The following is a 24,718-nucleotide window of genomic DNA, read 5'->3' on the forward strand; positions in this document are numbered from 1 at the left end:
CATCTATGCATGAATCTGGTACAAGGCTGTCTCTTATACACATCTAGACGTGCAAAAGTGTGTGGTGTCGAAGAAGCGAAACCCAAGAGGGCTTTTTAACAGATTGTTCATAATGTCCATTAAAAGCACTATGGAGAAATTTAATAAAAAGTTGAAGGTAGTTAAAACCTGTTTTAAATAACACAATGAACCATTTATTCCAACACAAGCAAAATGCTTGTGCTTAAACAAATTATTGCTCAAGACAAAAACTTGTAGCATTATCCTCAATTTTGTGGGAGTTGTACATACAATGTATCATCTAGCCAGTGAAATGCCTTAGATAATGTAGGCCTCCTTGTTTGGGTAAGCCTCAAGAATTCCATATCAAACATCTTTGAGTTGAGGATATTGAGTGCAGTGCGCTAACAGGAGGAACTCACAAACAATAACTATAAATGTGCGGCCTTCAAATCTAAAATCACACCATCACGAGAACTTATTATTAAAACCTCTATTTACAAACATTACAATAAACGGCTGAAAAATTGTTTCATTTTATACATTAAGATAGAGCAATAAAACCAGCTGGGATTTATATTTTTGTACAAAAGGAATAATTTACTTTGCTATGGCACCCCAGTGAGGTTCCCATTTGGATTATAATGATCTGCATTTATGCCTATAATAATGGCTCAGCCTTCATGAATCACCCATAACACCATGGTAATGTTAAATTTGCTAATGTATCATGCTCTTGTTAAGCTAAGGTAATGATTAATACCATGGTAAATTTACATTATGTTGCCCATTAAACCACAAAAAGTGGCTATTTGTTGGTACCATAGCAAACATTTTTCTGGTTTTTATACCCTAAAGGCAGCATTTAAGTCTTTCCTCTTGAAACAAATTCTTGGTAGAAGCAATTAAAATGTCTCAAAATGTTTGAATTCAAATCAAGATGAAGATTTGTACTGTTAGAGAAAAGCATAGGATTTGCTATCTTTTTACACACCGATATTTGCCCTGCACCAAGATCAACCTTAGATGCATTTGCTTGGTCTTTGCCATAAAATCATTCCAAAAATAATTTACTCATGATGTGGTTTTTAAAGTCATTAACGATAAATCAAGAAATAAATCTCTTTAAATCAGATGACAATCCTTAATATTCAGATATAAATTTAGCAGATTAATATCTGAAACTAAGGATAAAAATCACTTTATATGGAGTCATATTATTTCTTAACATTTTGACATTTCAATATCTACAGACAATCCCAGGTTAGAGAATAAAAGCAATTACTGTATTTTTAAATCAACAGGATAATCCCTAATCTGAAGAAAAATAAAACTTATACATTAGCTAAAAGAACAATCTAATTAGAAATTATTCCAACTCATAAAACATGGTCCTTAGAATTACAGGACCCAACATATATTCTAAGATTTATTCTATATTAGCTAATCCTCCTTATTAGATTTCTTAATCCTATGAAAAATGGCACCACAAAAAACCCTTGTGATAACCAACAAAATACAGATTAAAATTTACAGAAATAAAGGATGATAGCAGAAGTACCAGATTCACACATAAATCAGAGGTAACAAATGTAGCGGGAATAACTCCCAAGATCGTAGCGGGAATAACTCCCAAGATCGCAGCAGGAATAACTCCCAAGATATTTTTAACAAGAATCATCGTAATCCCACAACCTTTTAATCAAAGGCTCTGTCTAGATTATCAATATCCCCTAATTGTATTTGTCTAGTACTACTCTATATTAACTATTACTATGTACTCAGGCATAGTAAATATTACCTAGTGAAAAACAAGCCTCATATCAGATTCTCAGACCATGCTAGACTCTGTAGCAGCCTGCAGTAGGCTAGCCTAGCCTACTGCAGGCTCTATGGAAGAGCTATCTGCATGTCCCGGGTTACAATACAAATTACAGATACCATATGATACGCCTCAACAGTGGGCTCAATGTCGATTCACTACTTTGGAATAGAATCTAAAAAAAAAAAAAAAAAAAAAAAATTATGTCTCCAATGGCCAAAACTCTTTGATAATTTAAATACTTGAGCATGTGCAGACAATATCTTGAGACATCTTGGGAACTTTACAGGCCTTGTAGATGCTTCTAAAGTTCTAAAGTTCTCAAGATGACATGAGTTTTATGCTGATGCATAATCGCATTCGATTCAATTAAAAATATTTATACCAAACACATTGGTATCTCTGTAAACATTATGTTACAATCTGCAAGATTTTTGTACATCTATGCATGAATCTGGTACAAGGCTACCAACAATAATAGCAACTGTAGCTGTAACAATAACAACAACAACAATAATAATAATAATAATAATAATAATAATAATAATAATTATAATAACGATAAATTAATAATAATAATAATGATGACTGGATAATTTGTATAGATTAACAAATCAACAATAATTAAAATAAAAGAATTCAAATCCCTGAACAATACAATACACAGACGAAGATAAAAACTGTTTAGAAGACCAAATCATCATTCACCATCTCACAGGCATATCTTGCATTCCCTTAATAATAAAAATATAATAATAGACAATAATAATGATAATAATTATAACAATAACAATAAACAACAATAATTATAATACCATTAGTAATTAAGAATCTTTTAGCATAAGCCACTGACTTCAACATCTCTGATTGGTTTACATGTATCACATGACTAATATAATTCATTATATACTGTATCAAACAACAAGTTCAGGGGTAATGCCTTTTCCCTCTTGAATAATTAATAATTGACAATGAATTCTTAAAATTCCTTAAGTTAATCAAAGGATTAAGAATATTTAATTTATTTATCTTCATTTATAAAGCAATAAATTATGATAAAACTGTATATATCTTCAACGGTGAAATTCAATGAGGGAGTTGCTGAAATTCAATGGCATTCACGACTGAACATTGGCAACCAAACATAATACTAAAACCAAACATGCATAAGCGATCTTGCCGAGTATGTAAATTCACTGACAATAGTACATATAATTATAATGAACTGATTTACATATTTATAAATATGGTATATTCATGCTCAAAATGGAAACGTATTAGTGATGTCATTGATAACAGATATGCTTTTGGTTAAATTGATTAGATATTAGAAAGATCAATAAAAATAATCCTAACAACCCTTATAACTATGTAATGCCACCTTGTATTTTATAGTTCAGGCTCAGGACCTGAAAGTGCAAAGGTCACCACTTTCATTTTAAATAAATGAATATGCAACAGTACTGTTGCTATGATACAGGTCTCATGACTGCTTACTTCAAGGGCCCCAGTTCAAGTTAATTTGCCTTTTTGTGCTACACCCCAGATTTTTGAATTTTGTACACTATTAGAAACAATTACAAGAAATAAAATAACAATAAGCACATCTCAATCTGTACATAAATCTAGGGTTGGAGAACAAAAAGGGGTTTAAAGAAATAACCAGATAAATGAACACAGTATATGAAACTAAAAACATATATACAAGTTTGCAAGATCAAAAATTGTTGTTATATATTCAAATAAACAAAGTTCACAATTTATCTGTTTTTGCAATTCTCAGTCCAAATGGTTCATCCAAGTGGCATCAGGGTAGTCATTTAATTCATTCATTAATTAACAATTGGGTAGAAATAAGTATTAATTTTTCGACTGAATACTACAGTATTTGTACAACAAACATATCGTATGCCATCGTATCTATTTTTATTTGAGCAGACCCAAGTAAAAGCTGCTGTGTTATCCAGTTCCTTCTTTACATTCCCTGAGGCAGCGTCCATGGTCGTCAGCAGTATACGTGGGTTAAGTGCTGCCAGATGCTCCCTGAGCCGAACTAGTTGACTCTCCTGCACCGACCGATGGCCTATCGGATGAACCTATATCTCCCTTCCCAGACTTGTAGTGTGAGGGTATAAGGATCGAGTTCAGTTGCGGTTTAATCTTTAATTCTGAAACAATAAGGAAAGACAATTTAATAGTGGAACATAAACATTTAATATCACATAATTCAAATTGTTCATTGTTAGTATTATAATAAATATATTTTGAGATATAAAAACATTCGTTATACTTTTTGAGTATACTGCACTTGTACAGATACACTCTATGCTGTGGTATTGGAATTTTTCTGTACGATGGAATGTGTTAAGGTTCAATTCATTTTCTTGGCAACTACATTGAACTGGAACTGTAACACTGATAAGCTAAACTCAAAATGTAACAAAAGAATGTATTTCCTATGTAGAATGAAGAAATTTAATGTTAAACCCAATGTATTAACTATGTTTTATGTATCTGTTGTACAATCAGCTCTAACTATTTGTAATATCATTTTGTTTAATGAACTGAACATAAACATTAAGAAGAGACTTAATAAGATTATCAAACAAGCTAGTAAGATAATAGGTACTGATGTTAAGCAATTTTATGTAATGATATGTTATCTAAGAAATTACAATGCATAATGTCTGATACTACCCACCCAATCCATGATGCCATTACACCGGTTAGTTAAGACTAACTGGTTTAACAATTCATTCATTCCATCAGCAGTCAGACTTTTTAATATGCGGTTTAACAAATAAACCATATTGTACAGTTTATCTTGCCTTTCCATCACACTCAGTAATTCTTGCAAAGCATTGTAATTCTAAGCAATTTCTGTTGTGCAACTTTTATGTATTTCAATTATTTTTCTATATTAACTAAAATGAGTGTATTTATGGATCCATATCTCATAGTTGTATTTATACCGTTGTGACAATAAAGTTCTATCGTATCGTATCATATTGTATTTCAGTTGATTTGACAGGCATGCAAAGTACAGTGTGAATGTAGTTTTAATCAAGGATTTAGTAATTGGTCCTACATTTTGACAATTAACATCTCCAAGAGATTTGATTGACAGATAAACCGACTAATCAGCGAGCGTCATTTAGTCACGTGATCAAAAACGTTTTCTCGGACATTTTAATTTCCTTAGACAGCTGGTTTAAACGCGAAACATACGTGAGCCTAGGCCTAGGTGTCTATGCTCGGTTATAGCTACCCAGATTTACACAAGCAGTGCGCATCAGTAACTTGGCCTTTGCCGAAAACAAGGTTGACTGAATGCGGCTTTTCCCTCTTCCTTTTGGAGCGAAATACAAAGGCTTTTACAACAATTTCCCCACCATGTTCCATGAAATAGATTAACACTATGAATATATGATTCATTTGCATACCGCCTATCCTGAATTCTCTTTCTTAAAGAAGGTTGATAGCAAAGAAAATGTTCGCCAACTCAGTAAGTCTAGCCGCCATTGTCTAAGGTTTTCATGACTTTTTGGGCGGGGTTTCGCGTCCTTGTCGACATGTCAATTGTTTCTGCATTATACTCATGCTTCTATCAGGAGCCTATTTTTTAAAATATGATATCAACGTCACATTTGTAGTAATTATAAATAAAAGGTATTCTCAAAATTTAGCATCCATCTTTCCACGTCTCTTAAAATGTAAACATCCAGAACTGTTTGTCACAGGATTGGAATTTATGACATGACAACTAACCCACATTTGGTTTGAAGCCAGAAGTCCTACCGAGCGACAAATGATTTTTATGCTACTTTTCATCAATGCCACAGAAAAGCATCAATGTTCAAACCTTACCTTGGGCAGTGAAATTAAACAGCATGGGTAAGTCTCTATTGTTTGGCAACCTTGTGGTGGGTTCACGCAGTTCGTTAAAGAACTGATGTGCGCATGCATCTAATGGCGTGACTCGGGATGATGGTGTGTACTCTAAAAGCTTGGCACACAGGCTTATCGCATCTGGAGGTGTCCTAGCTCGAAATACCTGCAGAAAAGTCATGTTGCAGTATTAAAACAAATTCAAGATTCAATATACATTTATTTACTTGGGAAAGTGTCATTTTACAAGAATGGAGGTAGTTGAGGCTTAGCTACTTTAGTATCTGTAATAAAATCTCTTTAATTTGACCTACAATGATCAAGGGGAAATGACCTTCGAGCCATTCTTACCTTATTCCATGGATGAGGTTTAATTTGTGGGAACTTGAATTCTGTATAGTTAGGGTTCATTTCTTTTATCTGTTCCCTAGATGGAGTACCTAACACTTTGATTATCTCCACCAGCTGATCCACACCACTTTCCCCTGGGAATATTGGTTGGCCTAGCAACAATTCCGCTAAAACACATCCGGCTGACCACACATCTATTGCAAAATATAAAAAGTTCATGAAATATAAACATCAATACAAATGACACAATATTAACCCTTTCAAGTCTGCCCCATTACCATGGCCTGAGGCTGTACCAAAGCTGACAAATTACATCACCTACACTAAATGTCAGGTATTTACTGGGCGCAGGCATTTTATTCGGTCTGAATACAGGAGGCCCTCTACATAAATACGCCTACATCACTCTCAAACAATCCTATAGAGGGTAGCCTAGCTATAAAAAATTATCATAAAATCTATACAGGGCAGACTTATGACGCCCCTCGCTATAAAGTATGGTCAAAGAGGGGATCGTCGTGACGCTATACGACTGGAAAGGGTTAAATATACAAACTAATTTTTTATCAACAAAAAAAAAATTAATTTAACATACATACAGCACCAATATGTATGCTTATATTATCAACCAGTTTAATGATTTTTATACATTGTAAAGTTCAAATTATCTATACTGCCAAAAAGCAACCCTTGAAACAAAACAACGTAAGAATATAATTAATATAAAAACTAAGGATGTTTTTCAGATTCCAGAAATCTGAAAAAAAAGGCATAAACTAAAGCCCTATCCAGACTATCAAATGTTATTAACAAAAGCATGTGACATGCCCAAATATGGTCATAATGACATCACATCATGACCATATATCTATATCTATATATAATATATATATACTGTATATATATATATAATGTATATATATATAATGTATATATATAATGTATATATATATATATATATATATATATATATATATATATATACACACATAGGCTCATAATGACTATATATGGGCACACAATAGTTTTTTTGTCAAAGGAAATTTAATAGTGTGGAGAGAGCTTCACACTTTAACATAAAAATATCAGCTAAAAGACTTGTATATTAATAATTGTTTATACCTATATTGCAAGTGTAATCTGTAGCACCGAATATGAGTTCTGGGGCACGGTAGTAGCGTGAGCATATGTAAGACACATTAGGCTCCCCAGGCTGTAGTTGCTTTGCACTGAAAAACAAGAAAACAACAGTAAACCGTTGACACTTTCAACCTTAAGTGGGACTCACAATGCCTTGTACGATCGTCGCAATCAATCCATATCTGCTCTCTAAAGCCAGGCATGCACTGCGACTGACTTCTATTTTATGAAGAACAACGTGCGCAACCGATTCTTTTTAATGACGATCCGTTCCGACTGCCACCAGCGATGGCGTCGCATCGTCTATCGCTCACAGGGAGGGGAGTTAGATTTGTCGTGCGAGGGTCGTACAACGCAATGAGTGCCCGGCCTAAGAACGCTCAACGATTCAACTCTAATTTTCAATGGCAGCCTAAACAGAATGTCATTTAAAACAATCCTCTATTTGCCGCTCATCGTTCATGAAATTGATGACCTCAAAAAAGTGGCGTATGCAAAATAAAAAAAAATTTATGATGTCTTTTAAAGATTAACAAGTTGACATATTACATACAGATGCATTGATTATATTGCAAATTTTGTACAAAAACGAACATGAGATGGACCGAGACATTAGGCCTACAAAATAAATATTTACATTATGCATTGTGAAACTGATTTATTGTTTAATCAATATCCATTGTGCATACAGTGTGGCATACCTTCCAAAATCACAGAGTTTAAGAATTCCTGAATCTGGATCTAGTAGCAAGTTCTGAGGTTTAATGTCCCTATGACAGATACCCAATGAGTGGATATAAGCTAAACTTCTGAATAACTGGTACATATACAACTGAAAGAAAAAAAAATAAACATGTAATATAATGAAATATCAAGTACAAGTTTTCTTATGTTCTTTCCATAATTATATCTTTACACAGTAGAAGACATATGTAGCCTTTCATATTTATTTTTATTTACCATTTTTTTCAGTTACATTGATGTACATCTGTTAGAAATAAAGTAAATCAGCCAGTGCTACAAATTTTTAGTAAATTGAAATGATGTTAATGCTTGTTGTCCATGCGTAAGATTTTCAATTCAGACTTCTCTTGTTCATTTTTTAAAGCTTTCTTTGTGTATGCTTTGTGCATTCCTGGTTAAAGTGAGAGAAATAACGAGATATGGTGCTTAGTGCAATATCACAGGATAATCAATGGATTAGTGATTTCAAAGCATAGTTGTAATCTAACATATCTGCACACAGAGTAAACATACAGTACTCTGCTTCACTATGCTACAGAATAATCTTAAGGAATGTAAATTGTTGAGTTTTTATTTATTGTTTTAATGATAAATTAATGATTTGTAAATGTTTGAATTAACAAACAACTAATGAATTATATTGTTTTATAGTTCATTCAGGCAAAAATTAAATATTCACAATAAGTAATACAAATATTATTATTATAAACAAAACCGATGTTGTATGCTGAACAGTGAAATTTCACAAAATTGATGCTTAATACAAAAATACAGAAGGTCAATCCGACTTTTTGTAACACTAGTGTTTTGTGAGAAATCAGTTGCTTAATAGCTTCTCCAATATGTACTTTCAATTAAATGCTGCAACATTTCTTCATTTTTTAAATCACTTTTGACAATTGTCCTTAGTAAAACATTTCATTACTGTAAGTACTCTTATTCGGGCAAGGTGCTTATTAATATTAAATATTAGATCACTTATTTGAATAGTATTTCATTATAGTTTACATTTTTCAATGGAGTGGAAAAGAATAAACATACAAAAATATTACATGTCAAACAAAACACATCAAACCCAATCGTACCTTTACATATAAAAATGGTATGGTTTGTTTACTCTTGCTATAATGTCTAGCAACACGGTACACTGTCTCTGGTATATACTCCAATACTAAGTTGAGATAAACTTCATCCTTCTGCAAAAAATAAATGGCATCTGGCATTAGTATGAAAAGCAAGGTGCTAAGATATACATCACACAAAGGTTAATCTCTGACAGAGGATACATTACATTATTACTCCAGGGTCTCATGCAGTAGTAATCGTAACACTGCTTAGCATTTTTAAGATCGAAAACTTCATACACTTTACGGTTTAGACAATCAAAGGGTAATCTATATGGATGGAGGCAAGGTGCTGATCAAATGGGGTATCAGCCTAGCAGAAATATATCAACATTAATTAACAACAATGTTGTTAATTTTGGGTTTTGTTATGTGTAGTTTTGTATTCTGTTACATTTGTGCAATCTAAGTTGCACACTATAGGCCTATTTCATGCTGACCTTGTTGTAATGGTATTATTATGTAATTTTATTTATTTTTATTTTAAAATTTTGTAAAAAGTTGTTTGTTTTGGATGCACCGTTAGGTATTGCATAGATAAAGTTCTATCCAATAAATATCTATCTATCTAATACAAACAATGGCATTATTTCCAGAATAGTATACTGTACTGTCAAATACGGTACAACTTGAAATTTGCGAAAACATTTATTACAGATAATATCAGGTTTTTTTTTTGCATAGTGTAGACATTATATCTATGAAGAGCCTTTACGAAGTATTAATAGCCAGTAATAGGGTAATTTAAGAGATAGTGAGTGATGGTGTACTGTAGGTAGCAATCCCAGGCCTGCACTCATGAAATCGCAAGTGCTATCCAAACTCAGCCTGAGCCTAGTAGTTAGTGTACATACATCTTAAAATAGAAAGAAATCAACCATACATCAAATGTTTTCTCAAGGTATGTTTCATAATTCATTAGATAATGATATTAATAATGTGATCCTTGAGATGAAGTCTGCACTAACACTCAGGTGTGCTACTACCTGCACAGACCTGATGCAAGATTATTAGCTACCATGGTGACAAAGTCATACAACAGGTTGAGCAATTGACCAGTATTGAGTTATAGCGAGATTTGCCAACAGGGGAGTTATTGTCGTGCGTCTTCGCTCCAGTGAGATGGAAAATTAATCTACCGAGCTGCCATCAGTTAAATTTAAAGGTGTTGTGTTTCTGTTAATTACAAGATGTGTATACACAGAATGGAGATTAAGGAATGAATTCCTCACTAAATCTAGGCAGATCAATAACATTTCTACATTTTTTGCATTGCTCTTACGAACTTATTACGTGTCTAATTATTATTTAATGGCTGGCCTTTTAAAGAACATATGCTATAAAGAAAAACATCTGCAAACCCCTCTTATTTCCTTTAATGCCAATTTGATAATGAATATGAAAGTGAAATAAATCATTGACAACACATTGTTCTCTTCTATTATTTTTCGAATTACTTTTAATTTTGTTTTTGTTTTTGTTTATTTTAAATACAATTAATCTTAACGGATATCATCTGCTTATCTTTGGAAATGCATGCTACCAGTGGCAAGAACTTCACTTACTGCCTTATTCTTAAGTCATATAGAACCTACCTTTTCACCAGTGGAATAGAAGAAGTACCGTAGTTTAACAATATTACAATGTTCTAATCGCCTCATTATTTGCAATTCTCGATTCTGTGGAGATAGAAAAAAAAAATGTCAGTGCACAAAATACAATTGTATATTTTGATAAGACTTATACAAGTCTCAGTACGATAATTGATAGTAAAAATAACAACTTTAAATTAATTTGAAATATGAATTTAAAATTGTCATTTTCCATAATTATTATCATCTATAGATAATAATAATAATAATAATAGTTGGACTTGTAGAGCGCATCATGCGAAAAAGCCTCTATGCGCTAGGTGATTGAGCTCTTTGATTTGGACTTTTGAGAAAAAAGAAAGTTGAAGTTATTTTATGAAACTAAAAAACCTACTCCTTAAACTAAGGCATGGTTGGCCGTTGGCTCCGAGGAGTTCATCCGCCCTTTGTTGATGGGTTCACAAACAATAATAGCTATTGGTTGAGCATATTAAGGCAGGGGATGCTGCAACATACAGCCATTAAATTAGTGCTGGTACAGAGTATTCTGGTGCTGGAACAGGTCTTCTCAGAAAATATACTTGATTTTTTAATTTACTGAGAATGAGGTATAGATATAATTACTTTTATTGGACCACTTACCTTAAAACGCTTATCTTGAAGTACTTTCTTTATAGCTACCAGATCCCCTCCATCTACTAATTTGGCTTGGTAGACGACACCAAATGACCCATTACCTATGACCTTTGTGTCTGTGTATGCAATATCTACTACACGGTCTGGATGAGGGCCTGCTGTGGCCACTACGTGGGTTACCTTACTACCATCCTTATCTGTAAAGAACATAAAAAGAGAAAACAATTGAATATACTGTATAATAAAAATAAAAATCTAGTCATAGAATTTAGTGATAACTGTATACTATGATATGTACAATAGATGGAAAAAATATTCTTTTTAAAATTTTGATAATGAACTTCCTGGAAATATATTTATAAAATATGTGGTATCTTCAGTAATTAATTGTATTTTTTGTACTGTGCAACAATAAATAAAGCTAAACTCATATGTATATTGGTTTTCAAATGCTCCTTTAATTTAAAGGATTTAAAAACTCTTATCTTTAAGCGCCAGTGACAAAAAAATTATTTTTTTAACAGGCGCTACAAATTCTCCAATTTATTATTATTATTATTAAAGCTAATGAAAATATTGTATATTTACAGTATATATCATCTAGTATTTCAACAACACTTATCAAAGTCACCTAAAAATTAACATCAACACATTATAAATTTTAATACATTTTGATTTCTTACATTAAATTAGCTTCCTAATTTGATAAAGAACTCCTATTTGTAATCAACAGAAAAATAGTATTTCTTATGTATTTTATTGACATTTCAAAATGTACTTTGTGTGTCTAGGACAGATGCATGATAATCTCAGCAAAATGTCATATTACATTATCCTCTAGTTCTGTGTGAATTTTCAATTTGGAATAATAATACTACACGAATAAACAAATATGTGAAATACTGTAAGATTAAATTTCTATTTCAAAAACATTTCTGATTTTGAAACATAAATTATCCAACTGACCAACATCGACTGTATTACTTTACTATACTGTATTATAATACTAGTACAGCACTGTACTGGAACCAACCTTCACAATTGAAAGTTGATGACCTTTTTGCTATGATACAGTACCATCCTCCACTATTCATAAATTCAATAAAACAAGGCCAGAAAACAAAGCTACTGTATAGTACTCTTGGTTAATTCCATTGGACATACTGTACTGTACAAAGTACAAATCTTGAGGAATAATGAATGCATTGAATAATGAATGCATCCAATCTGTATTGGTTGTTGTATTCTTAAATAAAACCAAGTAAATACGTTTTGTTTTACTTGGTTTTTAATATGCTACAACCAATACCTACATAAAAAACTTAAGATCATGTAATCTGATTGTGAAGATACAATACAGTAGGATGAAAATACACCAACACTTTTCCTTCTTACTTTATAATTTTTTTAATAAAATGTTTGAAATAAAAAAAAATAAAAAAAATAAGAACAGCCTTTTATACCTTCAACAAGTATGCAACTTTTGACCCTGAGCTATGAATTCAATAACATTGTTACCAGTTCAAAATCAAAATAAAAGCTTGTGAATGACGTGACAAGAAAACAATAAACAGCTATGGTCTCACCTTCCATCAACCACAACAACAAAAATATCAAGTTTGGTTAAGATATGGAAGCCCACTCTTTGGGAACCAAGGTCATGTCCACATAATTACATGTTACCAGAGAGGGACTGTACAAAAATATCAGTATACTGTAGTACATACCCCTCTGAGGTTGGTATCAATCAGATATCACAGGGAGTTGGGTATCAAAAGGTTGGTTTTGTCATTGTTTATTCAAATAATATACAATGTTATATTATATATGAACCTAAGCTATTCATCTATTGTTCACTTAATTTATAATTCCTGTATAAACACAAACTTTAGAAGTAATATACAGTAATATCCGCGGTATTACACACAGAACGTCAATGACCTAATGAGTCACTTTGGCATTAGCGTGGTATTTGTATTACTCCACCTCCAGAATTTACTGCAGAGGAAAAATGGTTCAAACATACTGTATGTAATAGGGCTCTCTAGCAACTCTACACAGTCGCGATGCAAAGTTCTGTGACCATACACTTATCACATCTACTGTATAGGCTTTTAGCCTGCCTAGAAAAGCACATGATAAGCACATGCTGTTGGCAGTGACTCGGCCTTCAAGGTTGGATGTGATTGTGAGCTGTCTTTGACTATTCACACTGTAACATGCATAGCTCACTGACACCTTTCCACATAATGGTTTAGGTAACAGCTTGTGTTGTGCCAAAACAAGGTCTGGTACATGACCACAATTAAAACTACAAGTGCAAAGAAGGACTTCTACAAATACTAGTGGAAATTTCAATATCCTCTGTAATGCAGAAAATCAACAACAATGAAACCTATCAACTAAAAAAATATATGATTTGGTTACAAAAACATTAAAATGTTAATGATTTATATTACAATTTACATAAAATTTGATAACAACCATGAAAATAAAATGTTACAATAGATTTTAAATTAGGCCAAATGAAATTAGACCTCAATGTAATTAGTTTTATGTCGTCCAGAATTTTTGATGAGGCTTCAAAATTAGATAAGGGTGGGAACATTAAACTAGCAGTTAATTTTATTGTCCAATATCTGGTAACTTCCAATGTCCAAACTGGTGGTATATCATAGAAGTAACAAATACTATATTGACCTTTATCTTTAATGGACACCCAGACGGAATTAAACCCAAATCAGATGACAGTATAAATCTACTGTACCTACGTATACACACCCCTTAAGAACATCATCAAATACAGCAGAACTCGCATGCCTATTTACATGATTGTGTTTAGTTCAATAATTTGCTCACAGTTGCTAACATTTATTGGACAAAGAATATGTAATCAAAGACAAGGCCATTGGGTCAAGTGAACACTGCAATGCTAAAAGTCAAGCAGTTGCTTAAACAGCTCTTCAAATTCAACAATACATTAATATCAAGTAACCTTTGCTTCATTTCCTGGGATCCTTAATCCTTAACAACAAGATCTTGGCTGGCAATAGATTGCTTACACCCACAATATTTAAGCCTGTTTTAGTATTTGGATTTATAAATGTAATCACAAAAAATAATTTTCCTACCACCTACAGTACACTTGCTTTTTCTATACTACACTACAGTAGTTTACTGTATACATACTGTATTCCTAACCATTACCGTAATTCGATGGGACTCAGAATTTCTGTACAAAATTAAACATGATGATATATTTTGAATTCATATTGAAGTTGATGAATTAGATATTGATGTGCAAGTACAATTGAATTGAATCGACCCTTGACCCTGCCTACAGTAATATGACCTTTACTATTTCACACTGAATGCAACGCGAGTTCAACTGAAAATCAATTCCATTAGAAATTGCGATGAACTGCATATATTTTAGGATACACCGTACTATATGTATTGGTAGGAATCTATTTATTCACAGATATCAATTTAAATACAACTACTGATAAACTTCTATAAATCTTTTACATCCAACAAACAAATATCAAAAAGTTAATTAACATTTTAATGAATGTGACTGAATGTGGCAAGAGAGATTCCTATTATTGCACTATTTAAAAGACATCTTTATCTGACTAAACTCACGGTAATCCTACCATATAGACTACAGTACCGCATACTACCGTATAATAAGGCGATTCCCATATTTCAGTAGACGACCCTGAGTTTGAGATTTTTGGACGATTTGAGACATTGGGTGGTATAATACAGTACATGCTATCAAGTCCCAAAAATCCCACTAATTCCACAATTTGCTATGAACCTAATTTGTATGTCAACATTTAATGTAGAGTATGCTATTCCAATAATTATGATGAACATTTTATATGACTGAACTACAATGACATGAGATAACATATCAAATACTATCTGATACAGGTGTACTGTACTCAGCCTGACACCAATCAAATAGTTGATGGAGTGTGAAGACCAATAGAGTGATTGTAAATTTAATACAGTACAGTAGTTACTTTTACTACTGGTAGTGCAAAGTCTGATTGACCACTATCCATTCATTTACTGTAAGTAAAGCTACCAATATATTTTTAAGTCATGCAATGTTTTATACAATTGTTCATAATGTTCTACTGTATGCCTAGCCTACCATTTGACGCTTATGACGCATCACTATACCACACAAAAAATATTTTCTTGCACAAATCCTAACGTTTCACTAGTGTATGGAAAACAACTATATTCATTATTTATAATAATGTGTTAAAAGTATGACCACGATGACATTAATACAGTAACTATATAAGCTAACTAAAATGGCAATGGTCTGGAATATAATGCCCAATGATTTTTTTATGGAAAGTTATAGTACATCAACGCAAGTTGGATCCAAAACATTTGATTAAATTGTGGGTAGGTCTGCAGTAGGCAAATTCATGCAAATTGGCACAGTTGTATTAAAATGTTAACCAAATGCATGGAAAGTGAATCACTGATGCCTGACACCAATTCAACTTCAATGATTGGAGAAAAATTGTTGAAACAGCTGTATCAAAAAACCAAACAAATAGTGATAACATTACTCGAGACAGGCATCATTAATGGATGGCCCCGCAATGCAAGATTTCATGAGACCTGGTAAGCTTCAACATGTCTCTGGGGAGGTGTTCATAGTACTGTCCAGGTGGCTTGCTAGAGGCTGTTCCTGCTCGTCATGGTACTGTATACAGTACATTCTTATGCTAAGGACGGGACAGCAACATGTATAAAGAGACAAGCCATTTACAGTATTGCATGCACTGTTAAAATTTGAGTCTGTTTATACAGTAGCTATATAGCACATTTTTATTACGAAAAGAGTTTACAGAAGTTTTCTGTTTATTACAAGCCTGAATAAAAAAATATAAACCATAATTGGTATTTTTTTTTAAATTAAAAAATTCAGTTTAATGGACATGTCCGGACAAGTTTGTCAGCTTTGTTTGTTCTTAAAAAAAAGAAAAAAAAAAAAGAAAAGAAAAACAAAATCATTAGTTTTGAATAGTAATTGCTGGCTTTCATTATTAGCAACAAATGCATAATCCACCTCAGAGTTGGATGAAGTCCAGTATGTAAGTATTATTTTGGTTAATAAACATAACGGTTACTGTACTCAGCTCCTGTAAATTCTCAAATAAGTGCTGTTCTCAAGTACTGTAAGTGCCGCTCTTGCGTAAGATAAGATAACATTTATTTTCCAATAAAACAACTGGAAATTTGTTTGCCTCTGGCAATACAATACACAAGGCAAGATTAAAGTTAAAATACAATTGATAAAAATATATAAAACATCATACGGATATCTAAAATAGGCGCCGCACCAAACATGATTTTTTCGGTAAGCGCCGCTCTCGAATAACCGCTGCGGTGCTTATTCGAGATTATTCTATTCTGCATAAGTGCTGCAGCACTTAATCAAGAGTACATACTGTATTACCCGGTGTGTAATGAAACACTTATGCAGTGTTCAAATGAATAAATAACACAATGAAAACATAAGCACTTTAAAAATGTTTATTTACGATAATGTAGTGCTGATGATAGGCTTACTAAACTATGGGAATATGTGAGATAGGTAGAAAAAGCAGATACAGTACTGAGTACCAAACCAAATTAAAATAGAATTAAATTACCTTCAACTTAAACCTTTTAAAACTTTGAAGAAAAACGGAAAATTAATTAGGTATCTCTGACCACCCTCTGTTCTCCTGCCTTCTTTTAAATTTAAATTAAATTCATTTAACTTGGTTCTTTAGTATTTTATTTAAGTTTCTGTATATTTATATTTATGTTTTATTTTGTTTTACTTTGGCATTTCTTTTTCTTTTCATTTCTTTTCTTGTTCATGTGATTCACTAGTGACATCAGTGCTGCGTCACTGAAAGTGTTATCTTGTTAAAGGCAGAATAAATAAATAAATCACAGGGTTTATTAAACAACAAAAAAACACCACTCCATACAGTAAACCTCATTTAGGAGACTTACTTTATAGCATCATGTGATGTGCAGGGATTACCTTAGGGCTACAGTAATAGGACGCTGGTTATCCATGGACATGAGCTTGACCATTACATTTATAAAATTCCAAGGTTCAACTTCTAAAGAGAACTCCGTAACACGGTGTAACTTTCGAACAATCGAAAAAGAATGAGGGAAGTTGCTGTCTCTTATACACATCTAGTAGCTAATAATTGTAGCCTACTGGATAGTGTCAGTAGCGCAACTTTGATGTAATAACAGCCGACAGCCGTTTAAAAAATTTTGGAAGAGAAGCCAATTTTCCTTTTTTATTTGGCCTACAGTATCATGTCATATTGTACTGTAGATGAACCCATTTTGCTTTTAGCACTGCACCATAGTAATGGGGTGGAACAGTAGGGTTCATAAAAGAGAAACCCAACAATTTCCTGTCATAATGACATTAGTTTTGAGCATCACATGATTTCATCTTGCACAGTACAAGTGGTATTGCATGTAACTGGATGTGAAAAGAATCATGCTGACATTATTTAGTCAATGATCTACGAAGCACATGGAGGCCATGCTGACATGATGCTCTACATAAAAAATGACATATCAATCATTTATTAATAATTAGTTTACAATTTTCTAAGAAAATCTTTGTTCCATTCCCACGACTATAGGCCTACAGAATTGAATTAATGTATTGACCATCTTGACAAAATGTAAATCAACTGTACAGTATGAATATGGATGACCCCATGGAATCCTCACAAGAATAAAACCTGATGAATCTAACGACATCCAAATCCGAATAAACGTCTATTAAAAAAGAGTCAGCCATAGTAGAAACTTGCTTTGAGTTCCGTCTTCATTCAGGTTGATTTCAATCGATTTTTAAGGAGCGATACACTTTATTGAACAAGCATTATTTTCACTTGATCTAATCATTTAACTTTTAACGTTTATTGGTGTGTTGTTTTAAGTCGATAAAAAATCTCTGGTAGTACGCTATTGGAACTGATAAAGCAGTACGAATGGTTCATTTATAGGGTGTTGTGCTAGACCTAATTCCTAGACAGAAATGTGACTATTGCGATATTTTGTCTGGAAATCGTTGCTTATTAACTGTTTGTCAGTTTGTAGAAGTTCGTACATTGTACACAGAAAAGCATAATGACCCATGATATCGGTATGAAGACGTTTTTCAGCCTAGGCCTAGGTCAGCAAAAATTGCATCGGCATTTCAAGGGCTGTCACGGAGACCAGTTATTTTGAAATGTAAGGCGAGTTATTTTTCACACCCCTCGATAGCAAATTAGGTGCGCGAGTGCGATCGCTTGCCTTAAAGGACAAGGTCTGCAATGGAATACAGTAGTACGGTCACTGTATCACACAATAATATCTGAATTCTAATCTACAGAACAGTACTTTACAAGCCTTACATTAGGTCAAATAATTAATTACAGCTGAAATTATAATCAAAAATACAACCTACGGCATGAATTATTAAAATACCACCATTAATATACAGTAGTTCTATAATCAATGCACCACATGGATGAACTTCTTACCGCCTCGTTGGAAAGACCACAACTACTTTCTGTAGAACACCTACAGTACTCTTTTGGTCTACTGTATCTATACGTCAAAATGGTCAGATTCCTTCAGATAGCTTAGCCAGGTCCCACTCCCCTCCACCACAGAACACCTCTGTATAAATCAATGACAGTTACTGCAAGTGGCAAGATATTAGGAAAACAGTACCATACAGCTAATTGTAAATAAATGAACACAAAATTTCCAGTAAAGCAACCTCTCAAACAACTGAGTAGAATTTACTTATGGATCAGGCTACAATGTAATTTAAGCAGTGTCCTGAATACTACCCATGCCAGATAGGACTTTTTTTTATTCCTTATTTCGCATACTTTTTTTATTGGAGGAGGGTGGAATAAAAATAAAATTTTGTTTACCTATCTAGCAAATAGTTTTGCCAAAATCATCGGCTTCACTAAACAAAGTACAAACAAAATCTCACCTATTTTTCAGCCCTACAGTACACATAATTAGCTAAATATCTCCAAATGAGCCACAGGCATACAGGAAAACCACAGCAATCCTACTCTAGGCCTACAGTAGATCCCTTATGTAGTGGCTTACTACTGTCATTTTGCACATGTTTAGAATGACCTAGTTTCTAGCATTGATTCTGAAATAGTATATGTATACAGTACTTGCCCAAAACAATCCAGCTGCAACTACAGTACTGTACAATAACAGGTCAGCATCAGATGATTAAAGTCTTCTCAAATGGACAATGTTGTATAATCTTCAATCCTTATCAAGATTCATTACAAAATCTAAACTATTCAAAGGTTTCCTAAATAACAATTATAAACATTGTGCCATCATGACAAACCTCAATTGTTATTAGCTTACAACAATATGGAGCTTTCGCTTGCACCGATGTACAGTACTGTAGAACGTAATGTTAATTTAACTGCGCATGTCTGAATTTTGTGCGTTACATTACATGTACCTCTCCTGAAATCGGTTGTCGGTCAAGTAAAGTACTATACACAACATAATGACAACCTACATTAAAATAATGCTACAGAGTTTACAAGACAGATCCACAGTACAGTACCTGTACAATATACAGTGATTAACTATATTATCAATATAAAAGATAATTAAAAATGCATACAGTACTGTAGTTAATTTTGAAGTTTAAAGTTCATAACTTAGTAAAGTTCATACTTAATGTACTACACCACCGAAATCGCTTGCATGAACTCGGGAGCCAAAACAACCCCCGGCGGCTGGGATGCCGTAGACACAGGATGGGAAAGCGCAGCAGGAGGTAGCGCAGAAAACGGCGGAGTCGAGTCCGACGCGGACGCACCCACTGCGGGAACCGGTGCCTCCGGTCGGCAATGGTCAGCCTGCCAAGCCTTAATAGTCACAAATTGAGACGGCGGCCAACGTAAGCAAATCTCACAAGGAGAATCCACGGAACACACCCTGCAAGCAGGGCAAACCTTATGGTTATCGACTTTTGGACTAGGCCGAGGGCCCCGACTCCGAGGACATTACGACAGTACACAATATCCACAGCAAACGATAAAAATCCAAGATAATAAAATTCCAAGGTTCAACTTCTAAAGAGAACTCCGTAACACGGTGTAACTTTCGAACAATCGAAAAAGAATGAGGGAAGTTGCAAGAGGGGTGTTTCTCGAGGGAAAAAGAATAGGCAATTAGTCGGTTTATCCAGGTAAGTATTCACGTAGTAGACTATATTATCAATTTAAAAGATAATTAAAAATGCATACTATAGTTAATTTTGACGTTTAAATTTAATAACTTAATAAAGTTCATACTTAATGTACTGTACTACATGGCCTACTGAACATAAAACGGAAAATGTAAAATAACAGTATTAAAGCTATTGAATAGGCCTACTTAACATACAGTATTTACACTTTTTTGTTGTTGATAAGAACACATTTTATAAGAACACTGAGGCCGAAATTACTTAAAAATTAAGAACAAAATAAGAACAAATTGAGTTAAAATGTCAAATGAATCTTATCTATACCTTATTTGCGTAGGTGTGACTACGTAATACGTAGTAAACCAACTGTATAATTATAATTTTCTAGTCTAAAAAGTGTTTAAAAGTTAAAACGACATAAGAACATTTTGAGCCTAAAATCGGTAAAAAAAAATAAGAACATTGCGCCTAGGCAAAATTTTACTGGTTCTCTGGAAAAAAAAAAGTGTATATCACCAAAATCTAAATACTTCTTTCTACTACTGTATAGTGTAATTCTAATAATCTTTGATTTCATTTATGCCAAGTCCTACAGTAGTTTTATTAAAGATGTATCTTCCATGCCATTAGTTGTATTGCTTTAGTTCTAATTCAGTTGCCTTTTAGAGTTACATGTAGCCTATTGATGTCACAATTTACATTCCCTGTGTTACATTGGGCACTTGAGGAGAACATATCTGTTGCACTAACCAGGTCAGCCACTGGATAAACAGGAATAATTTAAATTAAAAAGAACATTTTAATCAAAATGTTCTTGCAAGGACACATGTTTAAGTGCACTTTGCTGAAATTTCTTTTTGACATTGGCAAAGTGTAATTAATTTCCAGGTCTGTACACAATACAGTGCATTAAATTGCCTCAACATTAACATTCTTTTTGGAATATCATATACTGTAGTCAATCATTAATTTTATCTACAGTATCTTCATACCTGTACCTTGTTTTTAAAACTATACTACATAGATGTACAGTATTATACAAGTATATATTTTGGAAATTAGATACAGTCCCTACAGTACATAAACAGTTTATATTCTGCGTATGATTTGGTTAAATTACAGCAAGCGTCCTGCTATACACAACCTGTACTGTACAGTAGCAAAACTTATCATAACCTGATTTTAAAGATTCCCTTTTCTCAGGTTTATGTCAGAAAAGACTGAATGAAAGGAAAGACAGGGAGACAAAGAGCAACTACAGTACTGAATGTAATAATCCATGCTTATTTTTAACAAAAAAAAATCTAAGATTTTACCAGAAAAATAGGTTGTTATGAACATAAAATTATTCTTTTTCGATTGACATACTGTACCAAGTTGTGTCCTATACTACAGTACATCGCTATCACAAGGTTGGAATGGGGTTTGCGGTGTGTTTTTGGAGGTTTGCGGGGTTTAGCAATTACTCCTTTATTCTTCACTTCATACAGTACAGTAGCTAATAAATATACAGTATCAAGTATTTATGTCATGTTTTTAGGCCCACCAGCATTGCTACTATGATTTTGATCAGTTTGGTTAGCACTGTTCTCCCTAAGATTTTTTTCTCTTTGTTACATTATACTTCCTCCATGGTTACAGTATTTGGACTGAACAGAATAATGCATCAAAGGTAGATAGGTAATGTTATTGTCTCATGGTGATTACTTAGGGAACAATAAATAATGATAAAACATGAATTTTGCTGGTAATGTGGTACAGACATCATACTACTGTGTTCTTGAGTTAATAACCATAAAATTACTATTGAACCTGCCCATACAAAATAGTTAACACTTTATAAAGTTCATTAAAATTAACAGGTCAATAGTTACTATACAGTAGTATACAGTGTAAATGTTAGTCACACAGTGTACACTGTCTCTCATGAAGACCCAGTCAATTTGAAAATGAAAGATTTTCCACTTGGTAGCACTGGCAAAATCACATGGTACCCAAACACAATTGCTGTCACTACTCAATTACTCAGTAGTTAATAAAGTAGTAAAAATATGATTGATAGTTCTTGCTTTAAAAGATGTGGTTATCGGTTCAAACTTTGTCTGATATAACATTTTAAATTATATATTATTTTTAAGGTTTTCAAAATGTAATTTAAATCTTTAGTAGTTTAGGAAAGATTGTAGACATCACAAATTTATGCTTTCAGAAAAAAAATCAAAAGACTTCAAATAAGGCCTGTAGGCAGTGCTGAAAAATGGAACTTCCCCAGGGATAAGCCCACTGCACTCAAATGGCCTAATTTTCTGTTCAAAGGGATGACTGGGAGAGGCTTACATTATACCAGAGGAACTACTGTACTGCACAGTATTATTTTTATGCTCAACTAACTATTGTGTGTTTACACAGATTGTTCACACATGACATACAGTACACATATTACTACAGGAATACCATCTGTACACACCTACCTGTACCTACATAAATGCTAATGAAACAAATAGCCCCATTAACTTTGTGATTGAAAGAGTTTGATAGTAGCCAACAATGTCAGCTTCGTAATTATCAATTCAAAATTTATTTTCTTCTGTTTTGAAATATAACGATTTGACCAGAGCAGATAGATTCCTTTTTTTAAAAAGTAAAAAAAAATACAGTGGTAAAAATAATAATTACATGGGAATGGTTGTAAAGCTAATGTAGTACCATCCCCTAATTACAAACTTCCCCAACTCAACTCTTTAATTTACGAACATGGTTTATGACTTTATTCATCTTTTCGCAATTAATACCAAGTTAAAATTGCATTCTGTTTTGCTTTGTTTTGTTAAGTTTCAAATGGTGCTGATGTTCATTTCTTTTTAAGTAATGTTTGCTTCTGTTAAAGTTTTGGTGAGAAAATTATAATAAAAAAAACAAGAAAAAAAAGTCTGAACATGTTTAAACAAACAAAATTACAAATTCTTTTAAAGCAAGAAATATTGATTGTTTTGTAGTTCTACTGAGAATCCAGTTCATCAGTATAGACCTTGTCCTTAGCAATGCCTGAAGTACTGTAGGACAGGTTACTATAGCTACATGTAGACCTAGCATAGGAAGCATATTAAAATTCTACTTTTTAAATTCAAAAGTATTGCTATTGTTTTGGCTTGAAAACAATAATACTGTAATCCAATCATTAAAACATAGCCTTTTATCAGGCCTACGATTAGAAGTTCAACTGGGCATGCCAAAAAGTAAAACCTGGGATCAAGTCAGGATTCCAAGAGAGCTTGATTGAATTCCAATTAAAGAGTGTGAGTGAGGTAAAGCAAGAGCATGATTCTGGCTAGCCTACTGATGTAGTGTAGGCCTAGTTCAGTAGCTAGCCTAGCCAGGCCAGCCTACCAATTGTTATTTTAATTATCCACCAGATGTATGTTTAGGCTAGCCTCTCGCTAGGTCAGTAATCTACAGAATATTAGTTAGCCACCTAAATATCTCTACATATAATACTGCTGACTACTACACCCCCTAGGCCAAATATCTGATAAGCATTCATGATCATTTTAGCCAACGGCAAGGCGTTCGGCCGATCTATATAGGCTAGGCTGAGGCTGCTTTATTCACTTTCAATATTCTTTAGCCGAGAAATGGTCAACAAACTTACGTGAAATTTTATATCCTCCATATGAAGAACTTCCAGCTTTATTAGCATCTGCAAATGACGTTGTTCTTGGTCTTCCACTCATAGTTGATAAATTCCTGCTACAAGTAATTTACATCGTATTTATTCCAACAAATCTATCTGAAGTTTAGTAGTCACTCCCTAGATTGGGGAGGAGGGCCACACCAGTCGTCGTCGACAAGGCGCAGCGAATGACTCTAAGCGCGATGAGCGAATCAATGACAGTTCCTTCGATGTTGAAAATTGCCCTATAATCCAAATATCAGTGTACAATGACAACTTATTTGCATGACTTTATAAAAATATATCAATATATTATTCCATTTGATGAACTGATTTAAAAATCAGCAGAGTGAATTAAACATAAATTGAAATTATTCCTGTGTTTAATCAGAAAAATCTGGTTGCCAGTACAGGTCATTCGCACAATACTGCCATTGCAATACTGATCGTGAACTG

At 33.2% G+C, this 24,718-nt stretch overlaps 1 protein-coding gene across 1 annotated transcript; it reads right to left on the reverse strand.

The window, feature by feature from the left end:
- Positions 1-417: 417 nt before the first annotated feature.
- On the reverse strand, positions 418-24,712 carry LOC117111248 (glycogen synthase kinase-3 beta-like). Its single transcript, XM_033254156.1, has 9 exons — positions 24,242-24,712; positions 11,304-11,494; positions 10,665-10,748; positions 9,031-9,141; positions 7,903-8,033; positions 7,184-7,290; positions 6,062-6,255; positions 5,690-5,876; positions 418-3,990 (listed from the first exon to the last, which is right to left on the reverse strand). The coding sequence occupies exons 1-9, from the start codon at positions 24,321-24,323 to the stop codon at positions 3,845-3,847; spliced, it is 1,233 nt and encodes a 410-aa protein (XP_033110047.1). The 5' UTR covers positions 24,324-24,712; the 3' UTR covers positions 418-3,844.
- Between the last annotated feature and the right edge of the window lie 6 nt (positions 24,713-24,718).

The sequence above is a fragment of the Anneissia japonica genome, unplaced genomic scaffold (genome assembly GCF_011630105.1).
Source record: "Anneissia japonica isolate Jap-2015-1 unplaced genomic scaffold, ASM1163010v1 scaffold288008_len1385354_cov213, whole genome shotgun sequence".
NCBI classification, from domain to species: domain Eukaryota; kingdom Metazoa; phylum Echinodermata; class Crinoidea; order Comatulida; family Comatulidae; genus Anneissia; species Anneissia japonica.

What these genes read in the sequence shown, in the direction of transcription:
- LOC117111248 (XM_033254156.1), bottom strand. Translation starts at nt 24,323, where the DNA reads ATGAGTGGAAGACCAAGAACAACGTCATTTGCAGATGCTAATAAAGCT. An exon ending in TTCAAGATAAGCGTTTTAAG is followed by an intron (nt 10,749 to 11,303) that starts GTAAGTGGTCCA and finishes CTATCTCCACAG; the next exon opens with AATCGAGAATTGCAAATAAT. An exon ending in AACCTCATCCATGGAATAAG is followed by an intron (nt 5,877 to 6,061) that starts GTAAGAATGGCT and finishes ACTTTTCTGCAG; the next exon opens with GTATTTCGAGCTAGGACACC.